This window comes from Ornithorhynchus anatinus, unplaced genomic scaffold (assembly GCF_004115215.2).
Source record: "Ornithorhynchus anatinus isolate Pmale09 unplaced genomic scaffold, mOrnAna1.pri.v4 scaffold_264_arrow_ctg1, whole genome shotgun sequence".
NCBI lineage: Eukaryota > Metazoa > Chordata > Mammalia > Monotremata > Ornithorhynchidae > Ornithorhynchus > Ornithorhynchus anatinus.
In genome coordinates this window covers 3,879,589-3,901,822 of record NW_024396743.1, presented here as the reverse complement: position 1 = coordinate 3,901,822, position 22,234 = coordinate 3,879,589, and the positions used below count along the sequence as shown (strand labels likewise).

At 66.7% G+C, this 22,234-nt stretch overlaps 1 protein-coding gene across 1 annotated transcript in view; it reads left to right on the top strand.

Moving 5' to 3' along the window:
• Positions 1 to 21,196, top strand: part of FASN (fatty acid synthase) — a 30,732-nt gene extending 9,536 nt beyond the window's left edge. The window contains 33 exon segments of the mRNA XM_029057044.2: positions 120 to 309; positions 1,500 to 1,594; positions 2,119 to 2,253; positions 3,172 to 3,375; positions 4,378 to 4,493; positions 4,727 to 4,899; positions 5,005 to 5,196; positions 6,188 to 6,268; positions 6,374 to 6,559; positions 7,110 to 7,289; positions 8,381 to 8,584; positions 9,205 to 9,530; positions 11,120 to 11,500; positions 11,768 to 11,932; positions 12,992 to 13,110; positions 13,231 to 13,385; positions 13,811 to 14,014; positions 14,212 to 14,362; positions 14,475 to 14,653; positions 15,212 to 15,331; positions 15,642 to 15,764; positions 16,182 to 16,405; positions 16,662 to 16,863; positions 17,018 to 17,169; positions 17,356 to 17,447; positions 17,724 to 17,875; positions 18,153 to 18,398; positions 18,519 to 18,707; positions 19,136 to 19,363; positions 19,714 to 19,934; positions 20,500 to 20,598; positions 20,690 to 20,941; positions 21,040 to 21,196. Of these exon segments, the coding sequence (XP_028912877.2) occupies positions 120 to 309; positions 1,500 to 1,594; positions 2,119 to 2,253; positions 3,172 to 3,375; positions 4,378 to 4,493; positions 4,727 to 4,899; positions 5,005 to 5,196; positions 6,188 to 6,268; positions 6,374 to 6,559; positions 7,110 to 7,289; positions 8,381 to 8,584; positions 9,205 to 9,530; positions 11,120 to 11,500; positions 11,768 to 11,932; positions 12,992 to 13,110; positions 13,231 to 13,385; positions 13,811 to 14,014; positions 14,212 to 14,362; positions 14,475 to 14,653; positions 15,212 to 15,331; positions 15,642 to 15,764; positions 16,182 to 16,405; positions 16,662 to 16,863; positions 17,018 to 17,169; positions 17,356 to 17,447; positions 17,724 to 17,875; positions 18,153 to 18,398; positions 18,519 to 18,707; positions 19,136 to 19,363; positions 19,714 to 19,934; positions 20,500 to 20,598; positions 20,690 to 20,941; positions 21,040 to 21,177 (5,874 nt within the window). The 3' untranslated portion in view covers positions 21,178 to 21,196.
• Positions 21,197 to 22,234: the final 1,038 nt, after the last annotated feature.

Below are 22,234 nucleotides of genomic sequence, written 5' to 3'. Positions count from 1 at the left end.
GGTGGAGCCGGAGGGGGCTCGCTCAACGTCGGAAGGACCCCGGGGGCGCGAGGTGCCGTCGGAGGCAGGCGGGCGGAGGAGGCCCGTCGGGATCAACCCCCTCTCCCTTCCCCCCGCAGATCGCTCAGATCGACATGCTGATGGCCATGGGCTTGAAGGCAGACGGCATCATCGGCCACTCCCTGGGCGAGGTGGCCTGCGGCTACGCGGACGGCTCCCTGACCCAGGAGGAGGCTGTGCTGGCCGCCTATTGGAGGGGGCAGTGTATCAAGGAGGCCAACTTCCCCGCCGGGAGCATGGCGGCCGTGGGTGCGTCCCCCCGAACCCCACCCCCGCCTTAGCGTCGGGGGGTGGTCCCCCCGCCGTCAATTAGTAATGACCGTCGACGTGTTAAGCGATCGCTATGGGCCTAGTACTGTGCCGAGCGCTTGGGAGATACGAGATCATCAGGTCAGTTAGGGTCCGGGTCTCACACGGGGCTCCCGGTCTAATCGGTCTGTCGGTGGGATTTTTTTTTATTATTATCAATAATAATAATAATAACTGTGGTATCTGTTAAGCACCTACTACGGGCCGAGCACTTTTCTAAGGACTGGAGTAGATACAAGATGATGGGGTTGGACACGGTCCCTGTCCCACATGGGGCTCACAGTCTCTATCCCCATTTTCCAGATGAGGGAACTGAGGCCCGGAGAAGTTAAGCGGCTTGCCCGAGGTCACGCAGCAGGCACGTGGCGGAGCCTAGATTAGAACCCACGTCCTCTGACTCCCAGGCCCGGGCTCTTGCCACTAGAGACCACGCTGCGTGCTTACCGGGTTCATTCACTCGGTTGTATTTAGTGAGGGCTTACTGCGTGCAAAGCACTGTACTGAATGCTCGGGAGAGTGTAGTACAACAAACAAGCACATTCCCTGCCCCCAACGAGCTGTACTAAGCGCTCGTGCTCTCTGCTCGCGAGAAGCTTACAATCCAGTCGGGGAAACGGGCAAGGAGGAGGGAGGGAGAACGGGTATTTATTAAATCCCCACCGAGGCACAGAGAAGTTAAATGACTTTTCGTGGTATTAGTTAAATGCGTCCTCTGTGTGAATCACGGAACTGAACGTTGGAGATAGTTAAAGATCATCAGTGCAGGCCACGGTTCCTGTCCCACCCGATCCTTAAGAGGGAAAGAGGCAAGAAATCTCATCCTCGTTTGACAGATGAGGAAACTGAGGCCCAGAGGAGTGAAATGACTTGCCCCAAGTCCCACCGCAGGCAGGTGGAGGAGCCGGAATTAGAACCCAGATCTCCCGAGCCCGGCCTCTTTCCACTTGGCCTCGCTGGGGTCGGTCTAGGTGGGGGAAAGAGGCCCGGCGACCCTCCGGCCCCCCCCCCCCCCCGTAGCTCGCGGTGGGCACGGAAGGGGTCCGGTGAATTGTCGTCCTCTCTCGGGCGCTTAGTACGGCGCTCTGCACGTAGCGAGGGCTCAACCAATCTGACCGGGTCCTCTCGGGCAGGGCTGACGTGGGCTGAGTGCAAAAAGCGCTGTCCCCCCGGCGTGGTGCCCGCCTGCCACAACTCCGAGGACACCGTCACCATCTCTGGGCCGCAGGTGAGCGGGAGCCGGGGGCCGCAGAGCGGGCCGGGGAGGGGCCGGGCTTTATCCCCGTTTTACAGACGAGAAACTGAGGCCCAGAGAGGTTGAGCGACAAGGCCGGGGTCACCCGGCGGGCCCCGGGGCGGGTCCAACCCAGGTCTCCCGGGTCCTCTCGGCTAGGCCGGGGCGGGCTGGGGCGGGCGGAGGAGAGTTTGCCGTTGGCGGTCACCTCGCTGCGCCTCACGGCGTTCACGCAAGGCCTGGGGCCTGAGGAGGGCAGCCTGGCCACTCCTCCATCTCTGAGAGAGCCCCGGGGACCTCGTGGACTTCTGGGAGGGCATCTGTCCGCTTTTCCGCCCGCGCCCCGGCTACTTCCGGCCACCCGCCGTCGGTGCCCCTCCCGCGCGGCCGTTTGCCGGCGGCGTTTCGGGCCCCGTCCCTCTTCGGCCGCTCTAGTTCGGGGGGGGGGGGGGGGGGGTTCAGTCCCCGTCTGTCTCTGCCTGTCCGTGTCCCTCCTTGTCTCCGTCTCTCCCCCCTAGGCGGCCGTGGCCACGTTCATCGAGGAGCTGAAGGCCGAGGGGGTGTTCGCCAAGGAGGTGCGGACGGGCGGGGTGGCCTTCCACTCCTATTACATGGAGACCATCGCTCCCACGCTGCTTCAGGCCCTGAAGAAGGTGGGTCCTCGCCCCGGATTCGGGGCTCCCACCCCGGGCAGACGGGAGACCGCCCCTCCAGGCTCTCCCGCCTCTGTAAACGGGAGAGTGGTTCGGGCCGGAGCCGGCTCTTAATAAGGGATAATGGCGCCGTGCGCTGTGCTGAGCACCGGGGGGGACGCCAGAGAATCGGGTCTCCCCCCGCTCCCCGTGGGGCTGCCGGTGGTGAGCGATTAGCGGCCCGCTGCTCGGCGGTCGATCCGTGGCTGGCGGTCGGGGCCACCTTCATCAGTGGTATTTATCGAGCGCTTTACCCTGTGCGGAGTCCCAGATAAACTCTTCGGGTTCTCATTCAGCGGTATTTATTGAGCGCTTACTGCGTGCAGAGCACGATGCTAAGCGCTCGGGAGAGTGTAACAATAGACACATTCCCTGGGCGCGACCAGCTTCCGGTCTAGAGGGTAATAGTTACGCTCCGCGGTCAGCGCGGGGGTTGACGCGTTCTAAGGAGATCGGACCCTGTCCTTGGCCCAGGTGGGTGGTGGGGGGTCCCTGACGGGTCTTGGGTTTGGTGGGGGGGGCGAAGGGGGTCTCCCTTCCCGCCCCCCCCCCCCCAACCCGGTCTGCCCAAAAGCGAGGGGCGGGAAGAGACGCTAGGAGTGGGGACCCCGGGAGGAAGTGGGGTGACTAATAATAATAATCGTGCTACCTGTTGAGCACTTACTAAGCGCCAGGCACTCTACTAAGCGCCGGGGTGGGGCCAGGCTCCATCGGGATGGACACGGTCCCTGTCGCGCGTGGGGCTCACGCTCTCAATCCCCGACCCGACGAACCTGTTATCTCCCCCAGCGCTTAGAACGGGGCTGGGCACAGGGAGAGCGCTTAGCAATAATAAGAAGAAGAATAATAATAATAATAACAACGCCCAATCTCGCCCAGGTGATCAAGAACCCCCGTCCGCGATCCTCGCGCTGGCTGAGCACCTCCATCCCCGAAGCCCAGTGGCAGAGCGGCTTGGCCCGCACCTCCTCGGCCGAGTACAACGTCAACAACCTGGTGAGCCCCGTCCTCTTCCAGGAGGCGCTACGCCACGTCCCGGACAACGCCGTCGTCCTCGAGATCGCCCCTCACGCCCTGCTGCAGGTACCGACCGCCCGCGGGGGACCCGAGCCGCCGACCCGTCGGCCATTCAGTCGGGTCGTCTTTGTCGCGCGCTCACTCTGCGCGGAGCGCTGTCCTAGGCGCCTGGGAGGGGCCGGCCGAACGACAAGCGGACACGTTCCCTGCCCCCGACGGGCTTCCGGGCCGGGCCTGCCGGGGGGAGGGAACGGGGCCGAGCGCTGGGGAGGGGACGGAGTTGGGAGATGTGTCCGTGTTGGTTTTTAATGGCATTCGCTATGTGCTAGGCGCCGTATTAAGCGCTGGGGTGATGATGATGATAACTGGTACTGGTTAACTACTTAGTGGGCGCTCACCGCTGTTCTGACCGCCGGGGTAGGTACGAGATAAGCGGGTTGGACGCAGTCCCTGACCCCCACGGGGCTCGCGGTCTTAATCCCCATTTTACAGATGAGGTCACTGAGGCCCAGAGAAGTGTCCGGGGTCACGTAGCAGAGCCAGGACTGGAACCCACGTCCAGCCCTATGGTCTTTGCACTGGGCCACAGTACAGGCTAATCGGGATGGGCACGGGGGCTTAATCCCCCTTTTACGGATGAGGGAATTGAGGCCCAGAGAAGTAAAGCGACTTGTCCGAGATTACGCAGCAGACCGGCGGCGGAGCTGAGATTAGAACCCGGGTCCTCCGACTCCCGGGCCCAGGCTCTTTCCACCGGGCCCCACTGCTCCTCCCAGTTGGCGATAAGTCAAGCAGGGCTACTTATTGAGCACGTCCTGCGCTAAGCACTTGGAAGAGTCCAGGATAACAGGGTTGGCAGCCGTGTTCCCTGCCCATCGTCGTCATGGACGGGATTTGTCGAGCGCTCACTGTATGCCGAGCGCTGTACTATAGGCGCTCCCCGCGAGCAGCCTCCTCTCTAGAGGGGGAGACGGACTTCCTGTCCGGGCCCGAGTCTCGCCCGCCGGGCCGCCCCCTCCTCCTCCACGGCCCACCTCACCCCCTCGCCACCCCTCTCCCCCCGTCCAGGCGGTCCTGAAGAGGGGCTTGAAATCGACCTGCACCATCATCCCCTTGATGAAGAAGGACCACAAGGACAACGTGGAGTTCTTCCTCACAAACGTCGGCAAGCTGCACCTCTCTGGGTGAGGGCCTCCGGCCCGCAGGGCCCCGGGGTCGGGGGGGCGAGGGGGGCGAGGGCCCGGGGCCCGGGCCGCCGGCGATCTGCAGCCCTGTCGGGGTCCAGAGACCCGTTCCCTCGCCGCGCTCCTGCGTGGTCTCCCGCCCGCTCTCTCCCCCCCCGCCCCCTCTCGTGCCCCCCGGCCCCCTCTCCCCACCCCTCGCTCGCTCTCTCACCCGGACCCCCCTCCCCGTCTAGCGTCAACGTCGACTCGAACAAGATCTTCCCACCCACCGAATACCCGGCCCCGGTGGGCACCCCGCTCATCTCCCCCTTCATCAAATGGGACCACAGCCAGACCTGGGACGTCCCGACCCCCAAGGACTTCCCCAACGGCTCCGGCGACGACTCTTCCTCCGTCTACACCGTCGGTGAGAGCCCTCGCCCCGTCCCTCCCCAGTCCGCCCGGACTCCGGGTGGTCCGAGGGTCTGCCCTGGGCCTGCCAGGGCTTGAGCTTCCCTCCCTTCCCCGGCAGACACGGGCAGCGAATCGCCTGACCATTTCATGACCGGCCACTGCATCGACGGCCGCGTCCTCTACCCGGCCACCGGCTACCTCGTGCTGGCCTGGAAGACCCTGGCCCGCTCCCTCGGGCTGGTCATGGAGCAGATGCCCGTGGTGTTCGAAGACGTCACCATCCACCAGGCCACGATCCTGCCCAAGACAGGTGAGAGCGCGCGCACCGGCTGTGAAGAATGGTGCTTTCCAAGCGCTCGACAGTGCTCTGCACCCAGTAAGCGCTCGTTAAATACGATCGAGTGAATGAAGGACGGGGCGGGGGCGGTGGAGAAGAGCACTGTGCTCTTCTAATGGAAAGAGCGCCGACCCTCGAATGGCTCCGCCGCTTGCCGGCCGCGTGACTCGGGGCGGGTCACGTCGTTTCTCGAGGCCTCGGTGCCCTCACCCGGAAAACGGAGATGAAATACCGGTTCTCTCTCCCCGTTAGACGGAGAGCCCCGTGTGGAACGGGGCCTCTGTCCGATCTCACTGGATCGTGTCTACCTCCGTCCTCAGGACGGCGCTTGGCAAAGAGAAAGCGCTTAATAAATACCACAGTTATCTTGATCATTAGGAAAGGGGTCGGGACTCTGGCTCACAAAGCCCGGGAAGAAAAGTTAACGACAAAGCCGCTAAATAATCGTGGTGTTTCTGAAGCGCTTCCTGTGTGGCTCCATCCGATCAGTCCACATCAGTGGCATTTATGGAGTGCTTACTGCTTAGGACAGTGCTCTGCACAGAGTCGGCGCTCAGTAAGTACCACTGAGTGATGACAAAGCGCCGTATTATACGCCTGGGAGAGTCCAATCCGAAAGAGTGCGGACTGTAAGCTTGTAGCGGGCAGGGACTGGTTTTCTTATTGTTACACTGGCCTCTCCCCAGCGCTTAGTACAGCGCTCCGCACACAGTAAGCGCTCAGTAAGTCCGACGGATTGAGAGTCGGTAGATATATTCCCTGCCCACAGCGAGCTTAGGGTCTATAGGCACTGAAGCCGCCCCCCCCAGCCCCCGAGAGCAGCTCTCGTTTATCCCGTCGGAGGGCCCCGTCCCTGGCTGAGCCGTCGAGGAAGCTGGGGCGCTGGCGGGGGGACTTCCGGGAGGGGCGGGGGTTGCCCTTCGCCACCTGAGGGGCACGGCCGGGGTCCGTCTCACCCCCTCAGGCTCCGTGCAGTTGGAAGTTCGCCTCATGCCGGCCTCCCGCTCCTTCGAGGTGTCGGAGAACGGGAACCTGACCGTGAGCGGTGAGTTGCGGCGGAGGCGGCGGGCGGGGAGAGGGAGAGTCGGCGGACCGGTGGCGGGATCCGCCGAGGCCCGGCCCCTGAGCCCCCTCCCCGCCCGTCCTCCAGGAAAAGCGTACCAGTGGGAAGAGCCGGACGCCAGCGTCTTCGACAACTGGCAGGGGGCCGCCGAGACCCCCGGGGACCCCGCCGGCGAGAACAAACTGTCCAAGGACGACGTCTACAAGGAGCTGCGTCTCCGCGGCTACGACTACGGGCCCACCTTCCGGGGAATCCTGGAGGCCAGCGGCACAGGTAGCCTTCCGCCGGCGGCTGGAGGCGCTATCCCTCCGGGGCGGGGATGGACTCCCCCAAGCGCTCGGTCCGGTGCTCTGCGCAGAGCAGGCGCTCAGTAAATAACCCTGGCGGATCGACTGAGGGGGAGTAAGGGAGGCCCAGGAGGGTCGGAGACGACAGCCACGGCTCCCGGGAGAGAAGGAGGACCCTGTGTGGGCTTGGCAGCTTCCAGAGGGTTATCCCCCGGCACCCATCCGGTCCTTCGCTCCGGAGACTTAGAAGCCGGGGCGGGGAACGCGGGAGAGAGGGGTCTTTCCTCTGCCCGGCTCCGGCGCCCGACCCTCCCCGGCGGGTAACCCAGCCTCGCAGGTAGCCGCCGGCCCGGGCAGGCCGAGGGGGAGGAAGCCGAAAGAGGGCGGGCGCCTCGGCTCTGGCAACGGGTCAGGCGACGTGGCCGCCGCTTCCCGTGGGCCTCGGGCGTCCCGCCGGAGGAGAAGAGCGAGGGGCGGGAAAGGGGTCGGGGAGGAGAAGCCGGGTCGACGCCTCCCCCGCCCCGTGCTCTCCCCAGGGAAGGTGGGGAAGCTGCTGTGGAACGAGAACTGGGTGACCTTCCTGGACACGATGCTGCAGATAAGCATCCTGGGGGTGTCCCAGCGCAGCTTGCGCCTGCCCACCCGCATCAGCTCCGTCTACATCGACCCCGCCACCCACCAGGCCAAGGTGCAGCCCTACCAGGAAGAGACCCGAGGTAAGTGGCCCCCCGCCCCCTCTCCCCCCAACCCCTTCCCCTAGCTCCTCACCCTCCCTTCATTCCGCCCCCGTGTGCGTACGTTGATTGCGCTCTACGGGCTAGCTTTTATCCTAAATATTCGTTAAATGTTTCTGTGTCTGCCTCCCCCCGAAGAGCGTAAGGACCTGAAGCGCTTAGTTCGGTCTGCTGCGCCCAAGGTTGGGCCGATGAGATTCCTTCTTATTGTTACTGTCATCACCGTGTTTGTTAGGCGCCGAGTAGGTGTCAAACCCCGTTCTAGATGCCGAGACAGATGACAGCGAATCTGATCGGACACGGTCCCTGTCCCGCCTGGGGCTCACAGCCCAAGTAGGAGGGAGAAAGGGTATCGGATCCCCAATTTACAGAGGAAAAAATTGAGGCCCGGAGAAGTGAAGTGACTTGCCCTAGGTCACCCGGCAGACAAGTGAGAATCAGCGCGGCCTAGCAGATAGAGCAGGGGTCCAGGAGTCAGAGAGACCTGGGTTCTAATCCCGACCCCCACCCCCCCCCCCACTTGTCTGCTGTGTGATCTTGGGCGAGTCACTTCACCACCCTGTGCCTCAGTCCCCTCATCTGTAAAATGGGGATTAACACTGTGAGTGAGCACCATGTGGGACAGGGACCGCGTCCGACCCGATGAGTTTGGATCCACCTAAGCGCTTAGAACAGTGCCTGGCATATGGTAAGGGCTTAACAAATACCATTTAAAAGAAAAAAAGTGGCAGAGTTGGGATTAGAATCCAGATCTCCCGACTCCCAAGCCCACAAGGCCACACTGGTTATTATTTATTATCCATCGTATTTATTGAGCACTCAATGTGCGCAGAGCTCTGTACTGAGCACTTGGGAGAGTACGACACAACATCAGACACCTTCCCCGGCCACAGCGAGCTCACCGTTTAGAGGTTCCAGGGAGGACCGGTGAGGCTGACGAGTCCCCCCCCCCGTTTAGCAGTTAGGACAGAATTGCTTCCCCCACCCTCAGCGAACTCCCGGTTTGACCGGGGTCGGGGGTCAGGCCGGGGGTTCCCTGAAAACCTCAGTCCCCCGGCTCCTCCTCCCTCCAGCCGTGGACGTGCTGGTGAACTCCTGCCTGGACAACGTGGCTGCGGGCGGGGTCCTCCTGAACCGGCTCCACGCCACCGTGGCCCCCCGGCGCCAGCAGGACCTCCACACGCCCATCCTGGAGAAGTTCTGCTTCGTGCCGTACCGGGACGATCGCTGCCTGGCCGCCGACTCCGCCCTCAGGGACCATCTGCGCCGCTGCAAAGGTCGGGGACCGCCCCCGGGGCTGCCGAGCGAGCTGGGGGGCGGGGGGGCGGGAGGCGGGCGGACCCCGGAGACCGCGGTCCGATCGGGGGGGGGAAAATGAGATCCGGAGGAGGGATCCGGGGCCGGGAACGGGTCCGTTGGCCGTCGCCGTCTGGATGGGGGAACGTGGTGATGGGGTCTCTGAGGCGGACGGGGCCGGACCTCTCCAGCCTCAGGCAGCTCTGTTCCTCCTCTTCCTCTCCTTGTTCTTTTCTCGTCCCCTCCTCCGTTTCCTCCTCTTTCTTCCCCTCCTCCTCCTCCTCCTCCTCCCCCCCTTCTTCTCCTTCTCCATCTTCTTCTTCTCCTCTTTCTCCTCCTCCTTTTCCACCTCTTCCTTATTCTCCTCCTTTCTCTCCTCCCCCCTCCTCCTCCTCCTCCTCCATGCCTTCCTCCTCCTCCTTTTCCATTCTCCTCCTTATTCTCCACCTCTCCTTCTCCTCCTCCTCCGTCTCCTCCTCTCTTTCTCTTCTCCTTCTCTCCTCCTTTCCCTCCTCCTTTTCCTCTTGCTTTTTTCCTTTTTCTCCTCCTCCTTCCCCTCCTCCTTCTCTTCTCTTCTTCCTCCTCCTCCTCCTCCTCCCAGGCCTGATCAAGAACCTGCAGGCCAAGGTGGCTCAGCACGGGATCGAGCTGGCCGTGCCGGGGCTGGAGGACTCGGAGGCGGCCCCCCCGGAGGCGGCACCCCCCGAGGGCCCCCCGGAGACGGGGCTGCTGCACCTCCTGGCGGAGGCGTGCCGGCTTCAGCTGAACGGCAGCCTGGCCCCGGAGCTGGCCCAGATGGTGGCCCGGGAGCGCGGCCACCTGAACGAGGACCCGCTGCTGAACGGGTTGCTGGACTGCGGGGAGCTGAAGGCCTGCGTGGACACGGCCCTGGAGAACACCCCCGGCCACAGGATGAAGATCGTCGAGGTGAGGAAGGCGTCGCCACGGCGCCAACCCCTACCCGTGGCTGGAGGAATGGCACGGCCCACCCTGGCTCGGGCACCCCCTAGTCAGTCAGTCATATTTATTAAACGCTTACTGTGTGCAGATCACTGGACTAAGCGCTCGGGAGAGGACGGTATAAAAATAGACACGTTCCCGGCCCACAGCGAGCTTACGGTTTAGAGGCGGAGACAGGACACTAATAGAGATATGTGTATAAATGCCGAGGGGCTGGGACATGGGACGAATAAAGGGAGCGGGTCAGGGTGACGCAGAAGGGAACGGGAGAAGAGGAAAAGTGGGGCTTAGGGAAGGCCTCTTGGAGGAGATGGGCCTTCGATAAGGCTCTGAAGCGGGGGAGAGTCGTCGTCGTCTGTCCGGTGTGAGAAGGGAGGGCTACGTTGTAGCAGTTTGGATGGAGAGGAAAGGGCGGGTTCTTCCGGTGTTGTGAAGGTGGAACCAACAGGATTTAGTAATGGAGTGAATATGGGGGTTGAATGAGAGAGAAGAGTCAAGGATAACGGCCAAGGTTAGGGACTGTGAGTCGGGAAGGATGGCGGTGCCGTCTACAGCGACTGGAAAGTCAGGGGGAGGGCGGGGTTTGGGCGAGAAGATAAATCCTCTCTTTGACAAAGTTAGGTGATGGGGGACATCCAAGTAGAGATGTCTTGAAGGCGGGAGGAGATGCGAGACTGCAGGGATGGAGAGAGATCAGGGCGGCAGATGGAGATTTGGGAATCATCCTCATAGAGGTGGTCACTGAAGCCATGGGAGAGAATTAGTTCTCCCCGGCGGTGGGTGTAGATGGAGAACAGAAGGGGATTATCCGTTTTATCTGTAGTCTTCCTCCTACTTCAACTGTTTGTCTTCAGCATATATCTGCTTGTCTCCCCCCCGTTCCAGCAAGAACCCCTTCTGGGCCGAGAATCGGGCGTTTTCTTTGCGTCTCCCAGTAGATTCTTATGATTACAGTGAACCCTAATAATATCGTGCCACGGTAATAACGGTGGTATTCGGCGCTTGCTTTGCGCGAAGCCCTGGGGTAGGTACGAGACGATCAGATCCGAGTACACGGGACACCGAAGGCTTTCCGTCAGTAGTGGTGGAGTGGTCGGAGGGAGCCGGAGGGTTCCAAAGAGGGTGCAAGGGGGAGGTGATGATGATAATATTAACAGTGGTGTTTGTCAAGCGCCTTCTCTGAGCCGGGCGCCGAACTAAGCGCTGAAGTAAATACAACATAAACGGGTTGGACACAGTCCCTGTCCCCCGTGGGGCTCACCGGGGGACATCCCCATTTTCCCCATTTTCCAGATGAGGGAACTGAGGCCCAGAGAAGTCAAGTGACTTGTCCGAGGTCACTCAGCAGACGAGTGGCGGAGCCGGGATGAGAACCCAAGGCCTGCTGACTCCCAGGCCCGGGCTCTAGCCACCAGGCCACACCGCTGGGGTCCCCCCATGGGGAATCTCGCGCCGTCCCGGAGCCGGCTCCGCCAGCGGCAGGAGGGGTGCCGGAGGTTCTCCTCTCCGGGAGGCTCACGAGGCTATTTCTGTCGTCGTCATCCCCCACCCCGCAGGTCCTGGCCCGCGACGGCCACCTGTACTCACGCATCCCCGGGCTGCTGAGGGCCCAGCCGCTGCTAGCCCTGGACTACACGGCCACCGACCTCAGCGCCGAGGCCCTGGCCGGCCTGCAGCAGGACGGCCTCTCCACCGCCCCGTGGGACCCGGCGGGCCCCGCCCCCGACGGCCTGGCCGGGGCCGACCTGCTGGTGTGGAACGGCGCGGCGGGCGCCCCGGCGGACGGCGCCGCCGCCGCCCTCGCCCACATGGGCGCCGCCGTCAAGGAGGGCGGCTTCGTCCTGGTGCACGCCCTGCTCGGCGGAGAGACCCTCGGGGAGACGGTGGCCTTCCTCACCGCCCCGGACCGCCCGCGGAAACCGGGCCCGCTCTCCCAGGTAGGAAGCCCGGGCCCCCAGGGGCCGAGGGGGCACCCCCTCCTCCAACGGGCCAGCACGAGGGAGGGAGGGTCCGGGCCAGCCGGCGCCCACCGGCCGCCCGGGCGAGTTCCGCCCTGTGGTCAGCGGGGGATCGAAGGGCCGGCCCAAAGCGGGGCGCTTGGCATCGGGCCCCGGGAGGGGAAGCGGAAGGGGCGCCGAGTCGGGGCCGCCTGCCCACCGGCCCCCGCAGAGAGGACTCGAGCCCGGTCTGCCCCCTTCCCGCAGGCCGAGTGGGAGGGCCTATTCCACAAGGCTTCGCTCGACCTGGTGGGGCTGAAGAGATCCTTCTACGGCTCGGCCATCTTCCTGGCCCGACGGCACACCCCGAAGGAGAGCCCCGTCTTCCTGTCCGTGGAGGACGCGCAGTTCCAGTGGGTGGACGCTCTGAAGGTGAGACCGCTCCGTTAACCGGGGGGGACGTGTGGCCCGGCGGGAAGAGCCGGGGGCGGGCACCGGGAGTCCCGGGTTCTGGCACCAGCTGACCCGCCGTGGGATTAATGATGATGGTGATAATAGCTGTGGTGTTTGATAAGCACCTACTGTGTGCCGAGCACCGTTCTCATCTCTGGGGTAGATCCAAGTTAATCAGGTTGGACGCCATCCCCGTCCCACGTAGGGCTCGCACGCTTACTCCCCGTTTTACAGAGGAGGTAATGAGGCTCAGATAAGGCTCGGAGAGTCAGGCGACCGGCCCGAGGTCACACAGCGGACGAGTGGCGGAACCGGGATCAGAACCCAGGTCCTTCCGACGCCCGGGCCCGGGCTCTAGCCTCTAAGCCACGCCGCCTCTCGCGGTGGCCAAGGCATTCCTCGAGCGTCTGCCGAGGTCCACTGAGCCCTTCGGAAAGAAAGACACGGGCGGAGGACGTGGTCTCGGCCCACAAGGTGTCGACCGAGCCTCCGGGCCTCGGTCTCCTCTGCCGGGAAACGGGGACGAGATACTGCTCTCCCCGCCTCCTCGATAAGAAGCCCCAGGGAGTGGGGAAAGGGACTGACCTGATGATCTTGGAGCTGCCCAGTGCTTAGCTCAGGGCTGAGCCCAGCGCTTGGTTCATAATAATAACGGTACTTGTGAAGTGCTTACTACGTGGCAAGCACTGTTCTAAGCGCTGGGGCAGGTGCAAGCTAATCAGGTTGGACTCGGTCCCGGACACACACGGGGCTCAAGGTCTTCGTCCCCGTTTTACGGATGAGGTAACTGAGGCCCAGAGAAGCAAAGGGACTTACCCAAGGTCACACAGCAGACTTGTGGCGGAGCCGGGATGAGAACCCAGGTCCTTCTGGCTCCCGGGCCCGTGCTCTCTCCGCTAAGCCACGCTGCCTCTACTAAGCCACACTGCTTCTAATACCTTTCCTCGAGCAGCCAAAACTTGCGGGGGCGGCCTGGGGTCCGGGGGAGCTTCTGGCTCCCGGCACCCTGACCATCCCCCCCGGGGGCCTCTGTTGCAGACCATCCTGGCCGACTCCTCCGCTGAGCCGGTGTGGCTGACGGCGACCGGCTGTGCCACTTCGGGGATCGTGGGCCTGGTGACCTGTCTCCGCCAGGAGCCCGGGGGAGAGCGGATCCGGTACGGGGCGGGGCCCGTCCTCGGGGGGGGGGCGGGCGCCGGGGGGGGCGCGGCGGCCCCACGGGAGCCCACTGGGGCCGCGGAGGCCGACGTGACGGTGGCCCCTCCGCCCCCCTCCAGGTGCCTGCTGGTCTCCAACCTCGACGCCTCGTCGGCCGCCCCCCAGACCGGCCCTTCGTCCGCGGAGATGGGCGGGATCGTGGCCCGGGACCTGGTGATGAACGTCTACCGGGACGGGAGATGGGGCGCCTTCCGACACTTCCCGCTGCAGCCAGGTGGTCTGGCCCCGACGGGCCTCCCCCTCCCGGCCCTCGGGGTCCCGCTCCTTCCCCCGGCCAGCGGGGCCGGGAGGGTCCCCTGGGCAGAGACTGCCGGGCTCGGGCCGAGCCCCACGGCTGGCGGAGCCCAAGGATCGACAGTACTTACCGAACGCTTCCGGTGTGCGGAGCACTGACTGAGCGCTTGAGCATTAGGAGAGAGGAGGCTGATTTGCGGGGAATGGAAAGCGGGCAAGCGGGCACGCTCCCTCTCTCCCTCTCTCTCCCCTCCCCAGCCCCGCCGGGGGGTTCACTGGCCACCGGGGGAGACCCCAAAGGCCCACGGAGAGTCCACGAAGGCCCGAGGAGGGGCGGATGGGCGCTGCTCCGCCCCCCCCCCCCTTCCCTGACGCCCCCCCTTCCCGCCTCCCCTCCGGCCACAGGCAAGCCGACAGAGCTGACCGAGCACGCCTTCGTGAACGTGCTGACCCGCGGGGACCTCTCGTCCATCCGCTGGGTCTGCTCGCCGCTCCGCCACGCCCGCGACTCCGGCCCCTCCTCCCTGCTCTGCAAGATCTACTACGCCTCCCTCAACTTCCGCGACATCATGCTGGCCACCGGCAAGCTGTCCCCGGACTCCATCCCAGGTGCCCGGGGAGAGGGGGGCCGCCCGCCGGGGTCGCCCTCGGGGGACAGCGTGAGGGCGGCCCGGGAAGGACGAGGGAGAGAGGGAGCCGGGAAGTGGGGGGGTGGCGGGGAACGGGGGCGCCGGAAGCGGCGGCTCCTCCTGGGATCTCCAGCCGGGACAGGGCTCACCGTCCGTTCCCTCTCCCCGGCCCCGCAGGGAAATGGGCCACCCGCGACTGCATGATGGGGATGGAATTCTCCGGCCGCGACCCCAGCGGCAAGCGGGTGATGGGCCTGGTGCCCGCCGAAGGCCTGGCCACCTCAGCGCTCCTGTCCACGGACTTCCTCTGGGACGTGCCCGACGGCTGGTACGGAGGCCGGGGAGGAGAGCCGGGGGCGGGGCGAGACCCTCCTGCCGCACGGGGGTGGGTCTCGGGTCTCGGAGCCGGGGCCCGACCCCCTGCCCTTCCCGCCTCTCAGGACTCTGGAGGAAGCCGCCTCCGTGCCCGTGGTCTACACCACGGCCTACTACTCCCTGGTGGTCCGCGGGGGCATCAGGAAGGGCGAGTCGGTGCTCATCCACTCCGGCTCCGGGGGCGTGGGCCAGGCCGCCATCGCCATCGCCCTGAGCATGAACTGCCGGGTCTTTACCACCGTGGGTGAGTGCCCGGGCCTCTCCCGTCCTCCCTTCCGCCTCCGCCCCGTCGCCAGGTTGGCCGTCTCCACGGGGCGGGGGGCCTCGCGGGCTCTGGCCGCTAGAGATTTAAATAAAAAAAAAACCAAACCGTCCCCCGCTGGCTGGAAGCGGTCCTTCCCCCGACCTTCCAGATCGAGGGCCAGAGCTGCTCTCACTAGGGCCTCGCTCGGAGAGTCCGGCGACGGGCCGAGGGGAAACGTCAGGGGGAACCTCTGCCCCTCACCGGCCCCCAAGTTGGACTGCAGGCTCCTCGTCCAGTCAGTCGGTGGTATTTATCGAGCGTTGACCGTGGCCAGGGCACTGTGCCGAGGACTAGGACCAGTCCAGCCCGCCCGGAAGCCGCCCGACTCCCAATCCCACCGGTCAGATCGGAGCGTCCACCGGGCCTCCCGCGGGGCCCCGGTCCCTAGGCCGGCCCGGTCGGCCGGCCCGTCGGCGGTCGTCACTGAGCGCTTGCCGGGCGCAGAGGCGCCGTAGGGAGCAGCGGGAACCACCAGCGCGTCTGCTGGTCTCTCCCCAGGCTCTGCCGAGAAACGGGAGTATCTTCAGTCCAGGTTCCCGCAGCTCGACGCCACCAGTTTTGCCAACTCCAGAAACACTTCGTTCGAGCGGCACGTGCTGAGGCACACCGGCGGGAGAGGTGAGCCCGCGGCGGGAAGAAGAGCGGGGACGTGGGGGTGGTGCGGCCTCCGAGGAAGATCCCAGGCCCTGGGAATCCCAAGTCCTGGGTCCCTTTGGTGACCCTCCCCGGCCCTCAGTTTCCTCATGTGTCAAAGGAGGATAAGCCACCTGTTCCCCCTCCCACTTAGTCCGATCTGCCCCGGCGCTTAGCACAGCGCCTGACGCCTCGTAAGCGCTCAGGTTCCCCAGTGAACGGACCGGCGTGGGCTGGGGGCGGGAAGCGGGGTGGCTGGGCGGTTGTGACGCCCCCCGCCCCCGCCCAAATCCAGGCGTGGACCTTGTGCTCAACTCTCTGGCGGAGGAGAAGCTGCAGGCCAGCGTTCGCTGCTTGGCCCAACATGGCCGCTTCCTGGAAATTGGCAAATTTGACCTGTCCAACAACCACGCTCTGGGTAAGACCCTCCGTTCCTCCTCCCCCCCCGGGGCCCGGGAATCGGAATCCCCGATAAGCCTGGCCCAGGTTGGCCTGAATCAGCGTGGGCTGGTGGGGGGCGGCATGGGTTGACTTGGACTGGTCCGGGTTAGCCTTGGCCAGTGGGGACCGATGCGAGCAGGCATAATAGGCTGGGGTGGGTCGGCGCGGGCCGGCACGGGGTGATGTGGATGGCACGGGCCGGCCCGAGTCGGGGCGGGCTGGCACGGCTTGGCCTCAGCCAGCACGGGCCGGTACGGGTTGTCGAGGTCTGGCACGGCCGGTTCGGCCTCGGCCAGCGTGGGCCGACGTGGGCGGAGACGGGCCGGCGTGGGTCGGCGCGGAGCGGCGCGGCGCGGGGCGGAGGAGGCTGACGGGCGGGGCGTGTCCGCGGCAGGCATGGCGGTCTTCCTGAAGAACGTGTCCTTCCACGGGATCCTGCTGGACGCCCTGTTCGAGGAGGGGAACAGCGAGTGGCGGCGGGTGTCGGAGCTGCTGCGGGAGGGCATCGCGGCCGGGGTGGTGAAGCCCCTCCGCTGCACCGTCTTCGGCAAGGACCGCGTGGAGGACGCCTTCCGCTTCATGGCCCAGGGCAAGCACATCGGCAAGGTCGTCGTCCAGGTGAGGACGGCCGGGCCTGGGGGTCAGGACGACCCGGGTTCTCATCCCGGCTCTTCCGCGTGTCTGCCGGCTGACCGTGGGCCGGTCGCTTCACTTCCCTGGGCCTCAGTTCCCTCCTCTGGAAAATGGGGATGAAGGCCCTGAGCCCCATGTGGGAAAGAAGAGGAAAGGAGGGTGCGGTCGGGGAAGTCCTCTTGGAGGAGAGGGGCCTTCCTGGGGGGCCAAGGAACTGACCCGGGGGTGGCCTCTTCTCCAGGTCCACGACGAGGAGAAGCAGGCGGTGGTGCCGGGGGCCAAGCCGGACCTCATCCCGGCCATTGCCAAGACCTTCTGCCCCGCCAACAAGTCGTACATCATCACCGGGGGCCTGGGGGGCTTCGGGCTGGAGCTGGCCCGCTGGCTCGTGCTGAGAGGGGCCGAGAAGCTCGTGCTGACCTCGCGGTCTGGCATCCGGACCGGTCAGTGGGGGGGCGGGGGGCGCGGGACTCGGCCGGGGAGACCCGCCCGGCCCGCCGTCGGCTCGGGGCCGCCCCCAGGCCGAAGCGGGGCGGAGGTGCGGGCGGAAGGCGGGGTGCTCCCTCTGAGCCCTCCGGCTCGCTTGTGTCCCGGCAGGATACCAAGCCAAGCAGGTGGGCGAGTGGAGAGAGCAGGGGGTGCAGGTGCTGGTGTCCACCTGCGACGTGGGTACGATTGAGGGGGCCCAGCAGCTCGTCGACCAGGCCTCCCAACTCGGACCCGTCGGGGGCGTGTTCAACCTGGCGGCGGTGAGCGCGGGCTCCGGGCCTGGTGGGGGGGGGGGAGAGCGGGCCGCCCTACTCCCCCAGCTTGGCCCACGTGACTCCCCTTGGCGGAGTCTAGGGCCGGGGGCCGGGGTCCCCGGACGGGCTCCTCCTCCGGGCCGGCCCATCCTGAGGGTCCCCCCCCCCCGGCCGCCTTCCCTCCTCCGCCAGGTCCTCAGAGACGCCATGTTGGAGAATCAGACTCCAGAGCACTTCCAAGTGGTCAACAAAGCCAAGTCCACCGGCACGCAGAACCTGGACAGGTGGGAGACCCCGCCCCCAACCCGGCCCCCGCCGACTCATCTTCCCTACCTCCGGCCCAATTCCCCTCCACCGGTCGGGCCCGCTCTCCCGGCTCCCTTTCCTTCCTTCCCGTCTCCCCATCTCCACTTGCCGCACCGGGCTCTGAGCCGCCCGCCCCCGACCGCCACCCCAGAGGGTCAGAGATCCCGCCAGAGGCCGGCCCTTGGATCTGGCGGGCGGGGAAGGCCCCGAGGGACCGCCCTCTGACAGCCTGTCAACCCCCCGCCGCCGCCTAGGGTGACGAGGGACCGCTGCCCCGAGCTGGACCACTTCGTGACCTTCTCCTCGGTGAGCTGCGGGCGAGGCAACGCCGGCCAGACCAACTACGGCTTCGCCAACTCGACCATGGAGCGGATCTGTGAGCAGCGCCACCACGACGGCCTTCCAGGTGCCCGGGGAGGGGGGAGCGGGCGCAGCGGGGACGGGTTCCACGCCGGCACGGAACCGGGACTCTCCGCCCCGAGAGGGAGAGGCCGAGCGAGGCGGGAGTAGGGACACGGCCCCCTCCTGCTCCCTCCTCTGCCCGACGGAGACCTTAGCCCTGAAAACTCACCTTCCCGCCCCGGCCTCGGGGACTCCCCGCACCCTCCCTGCCGGTCCCCTCGGAGCCCCGGGCCTCGGCCTCCCCGTGACCGCCCTCCCCCTCGCCCACGCCGCCTCCCCAGGCCTCGCCGTGCAGTGGGGCGCCGTCGGCGACGTGGGCATCATCCTGGAGTCGATGGGCACCAACGAGACGGTGATCGGCGGGACCCTGCCCCAGCGCATCGCTTCCTGCCTGGAGGTCCTGGACCACTTCCTGAACGAGTCGCACCCGGTCATGGCCAGCATGGTCCTGGCGGAGAAGAAGTCGGCGGCCCACGGCGACGGGGAGGCCCAGCGGGATCTGGTGCAGGCCATAGCTCACATCCTGGGTGAGGACCGGGCTCCCGGGCCCTGGGGGAGGGAAAGCGGGGCGGTGGGGGCTCCGGGGCCGGGGTTCCGAGGGGGCGAGAGACCGCCGACCGACCGGCGCGCGGGCTGGCTTCGGGCAGGAATCCGGGACTTGAGCCTGGTGAACCCCGACAACACCCTGGCGGACCTGGGCCTGGACTCCCTGATGGGAGTGGAGGTGCGGCAGACCTTGGAGCGGGAGCACGACCTGGTCATGGCCATGAGGGACATCCGGCAGCTCACCATCCGGAAGCTGCAAGAGCTGTCGTCCTCCTCGGGGGTGCCAGAGGGTACGTCACTGGGAGCGCCTGGAAACGCCCCCCCCCCCCCCCGCCTCCGTGGGCTTCCGGCGTCCCCCCGCCCCCCAGCCGTCACCCTGGACGGGGGCGAGCAACCGTGACCCGTCGCTTCCCGTGCCCACGGCGGGCGTGGGCCGCCGACTCCCAGCCCGCACCGGGCAGAGATCCCGCCGGACGGGCGGGGACGGGGGCGGGTGAGGGCCTCCCGGCTGCCCCCCGAGGGGCCCCGAATCCCTCGGGCCTCGGACTAGAGCGCCGACCCGAGGGCCCGGCGCGTTCTCGATCGGTCAGCCTATCCCCCGGTGGTATCCGTCGAGGGCCTCCCTGTCCCGAGGGCCGGGGCGAGTCCGGCCCGACGGAACAGGGAGACACGTCCCCCGCCCGCGACGAGCTTACAGTCGCGTGTTGTCCTTTCCAAGAGCTGAAGTCGCCCACGTCCAGAGAGGAGAGCCCTAGCCAGCAGGCCGGGCTGGACCTGGGCACCCTCCTGGTCAACCCGGAGGGCCCCACCCTCACCCTCCTCAACGCCGTGGAGAGCACCGAGAGGCCCCTCTTCCTGGTGCACGCCATCGAGGGCTCCATCACCGTGTTCCACAACCTGGCGGCCAAGCTGAGCATCCCCACCTACGGCCTGCAGTGCACCCGAGGTACCCCGCCCCACCACCTCCCCGACCCGGGAGCCGGGGAATCCCGGGGGCCCTCCCCGTGGCTCGGTCTAGACCCCCCCGGTCTCCGACGACCGCCCTCCCCGCGCCCGCCCCCCCCCCCCCCCCCGTTTCACCGGTCACCGGTGGGGGTCGGAGCCGCCGGCCGGCCGAGGGGCGGGGGGGGGGGGGAGGTCCCGAGGGACGGCCCGCTCCCTTGGGTTAATCGGAAGAGTGCTCGGCACGCAGTGAGCGCTTAATAAGTACCCTAGTTATTAATTCTCATTAGGCGGTTAGGCTAACCGTATCGTCGTCGTCACAGTAACCCCCTCGGCCTTGCTTCCCCTCTCCAGCCGCACCACTGGACAGCATACAGAGCCTGGCCTCCTACTACATAGACTGTATAAAGCAGGTGCAGCCCGAGGGTCCGTACCGCATCGCCGGCTACTCCTTCGGGGCCTGCATCGCCTTCGAAATGTGCTCCCAGCTGCAGGCCCACCAGACCCCCGCCCATTCCCACCACAGCCTCTTCCTCTTCGACGGCTCCCACGCCTACGTCCTGGCGTACACTCAGGTGGGGGCCGGCGGCCGGTCACCCGGGGGTCCCGGCGGCGGGGCCGGTCCGCCGGACGGCGGCAACGGGGAGCCGGGCCGCGGGTTGGAGTCCCGCCGCTTGCCCGCCGGGTGGAGGGCTCGAGAGAGGGAGGGCCGAAAGACGGGATCCCCGCCCTCGGCGAGCTCACCCGGGCGCGGAGCGCTCTATACCACGCGCTCCGGGAAAGTGCGCTCCGGGCAGTAGGCCCGACCCCCGCTCCGGAAGGGTTTACGGAGCGGGGAAGGCAGTCGCTGAAACGAGGTGAATGTGCGAGGGAGGGCTTGAGTGATGAAGTCCACACAGAGGACCAGTTGAGCGCACGAGGGTGACGTTGGCCAAGAGTGCCAGGGTGGCAGGTGGGAATTTCCCGGCTTCCCCGCGCCTCTCCCCTCCTCGAGAACGAGGAGGCCGGACCCCCGGCTCACCGCCCGCGACCCACTCCGAGAGGGCCCCCCTCCGGAGAACCTCCCTCCGGTTTGGGGGGCTGGGAAGGGGGCTTCTTTCCCTCGTGACCCCTGACCTTCGGCCCCTCCCCTCCGTCTAGAGCTACCGAGCCAAGCTGACCCCGGGCTGCGAGGCGGAGGCCGAGACGGAAGCAATGTACGTCTTCATGCAGCAGTTTACGGACGCCGACTACAACAAGGTGAGGCCCGGCCCCGGCCCCCCCGGCCCGCCCCCGGCCCCGCATCCCGCCCCGGGACGCCGGGGTCACCCGCCCCCGGTGCCCCTTGCAGGTGCTGGAGACGCTGCTTCCCCTGGAGAACCTGGAAGCCCGCGTGTCGGCCACCGTGGACCTCATCGCCCAGGACCACCGGGGCATCGACCGCCACGAGCTCGGCTTCGCCGCCTTCGCCTTCTACCACAAGCTGCGGGCCGCCGAGCTGTACACGCCCAAGATCAAGTACCACGGCAACGTGACGTTGCTACGGGCCAAGACCGGCAACGAATACGGCCAGGGCCTGGGCAGGGACTACAACCTGTCGGAGGTGCGGGGGCCCGCGGGAGGTCCCCCCACCCCGGGGCGGGGGAGGCGGGGCCGGCGGCCGGGCGGCCCTGACCCCGGCCCCCCGACCTCCCTCCTCAGGTCTGCGACGGGAAGGTGTCCGTCCACGTCATCGAGGGCGATCACCGCACCCTTCTGGAGGGCAGCGGGCTGGAATCCATCGTCGGCATCATCCACGGCTCGCTAGCGGAGCCCCGGGTCAGCGTCCGGGAGGGCTAGGGCCCGCCCCCGCCCCCGCCCCCCCCCCCCGGCCCCCGCCCCGCCCCCGCCCCCGGCCTAGCGGCTGCCGCCCCCAGCAGACAGAGCCGCGGCGACCGCCCCCGTCGCGAAACGACCGCCCCCCCCCCCCCCGCCCCGAGGGACCACCCTCGCCCTCCCCTCTGCCACGCGCCGCCCGAGCGGCCGACCCCACGACCCGGCCCGGCCGGTGGCTGACTTGGAGACGCCTCCGCTCGCCGATCTGTGAAGAGTCAGCCGCCGGCCAGCGGGAGCCGGGACGCCGGTGGCCTCGGCCGAGGGGCCGGGCGGGGCGGGGGCGGTGCGCTCGCGGTACTGAGGGGTGCTTCCCGTTGTTTTCTGTTTGTTCGTTTGTTCGTTTTTCATGAGAAACCTTGTATTTATTGTGTTGCCAGCGCAAGGCCTCGCTCCCCACCCCCGGGGGTGAAAGGTGAGGGAAAGAGCGGAGGCGGTCCTTCCTCCTCCTCCTCCTCGCCCTCATCTCGCTGGGCCCCGACTTCGTCCAGAGGTCGGGGGGCGCCCCGGGGGCCAGCGGGCGGGGAGGGAGGGGCTCCCGAACGGCACCGCCTTCCGGCGCAGAGAGCGAGGGGTCGGCCAGCGGGCCGGAGGAGGAGAGGACCCCGGGGGAGCTTGTTAGAGACCGGAAGCTCTTGGAGGGCAGGGAACGGGTCGACCGACTCTGCGGTGTACCGGGCTCGGTTGGGCGCCCCGCCCCCAGTGAGCGCCCGATAAATACCGCCGGCCGGGAGGATGGACTCGGAGGTCGGCACCGGGTGGGACCCAACGCGAGGGTTTAATTTTTCTTCTTTATCCCCCTCCCCCCGAGAACAAAGGAAAGAGATGCTCTGTCCCCGAAGCGGCTCCGAGCGCCTCTCGGGCGAGGCCCGCGGGGGCTTCGGTGTCCCCCCAGCTGCACGTATGATGCGGAGGAGGCAAGGAGAGGAGCCGGCTCCAACCACCTTCCCTTCCAGTTGGGGGGCGGGGGGTGGGGGGGGACGGGAAAGGGGAGGCGCGGACCCCCCCCCCCCCCCGGCTTTCT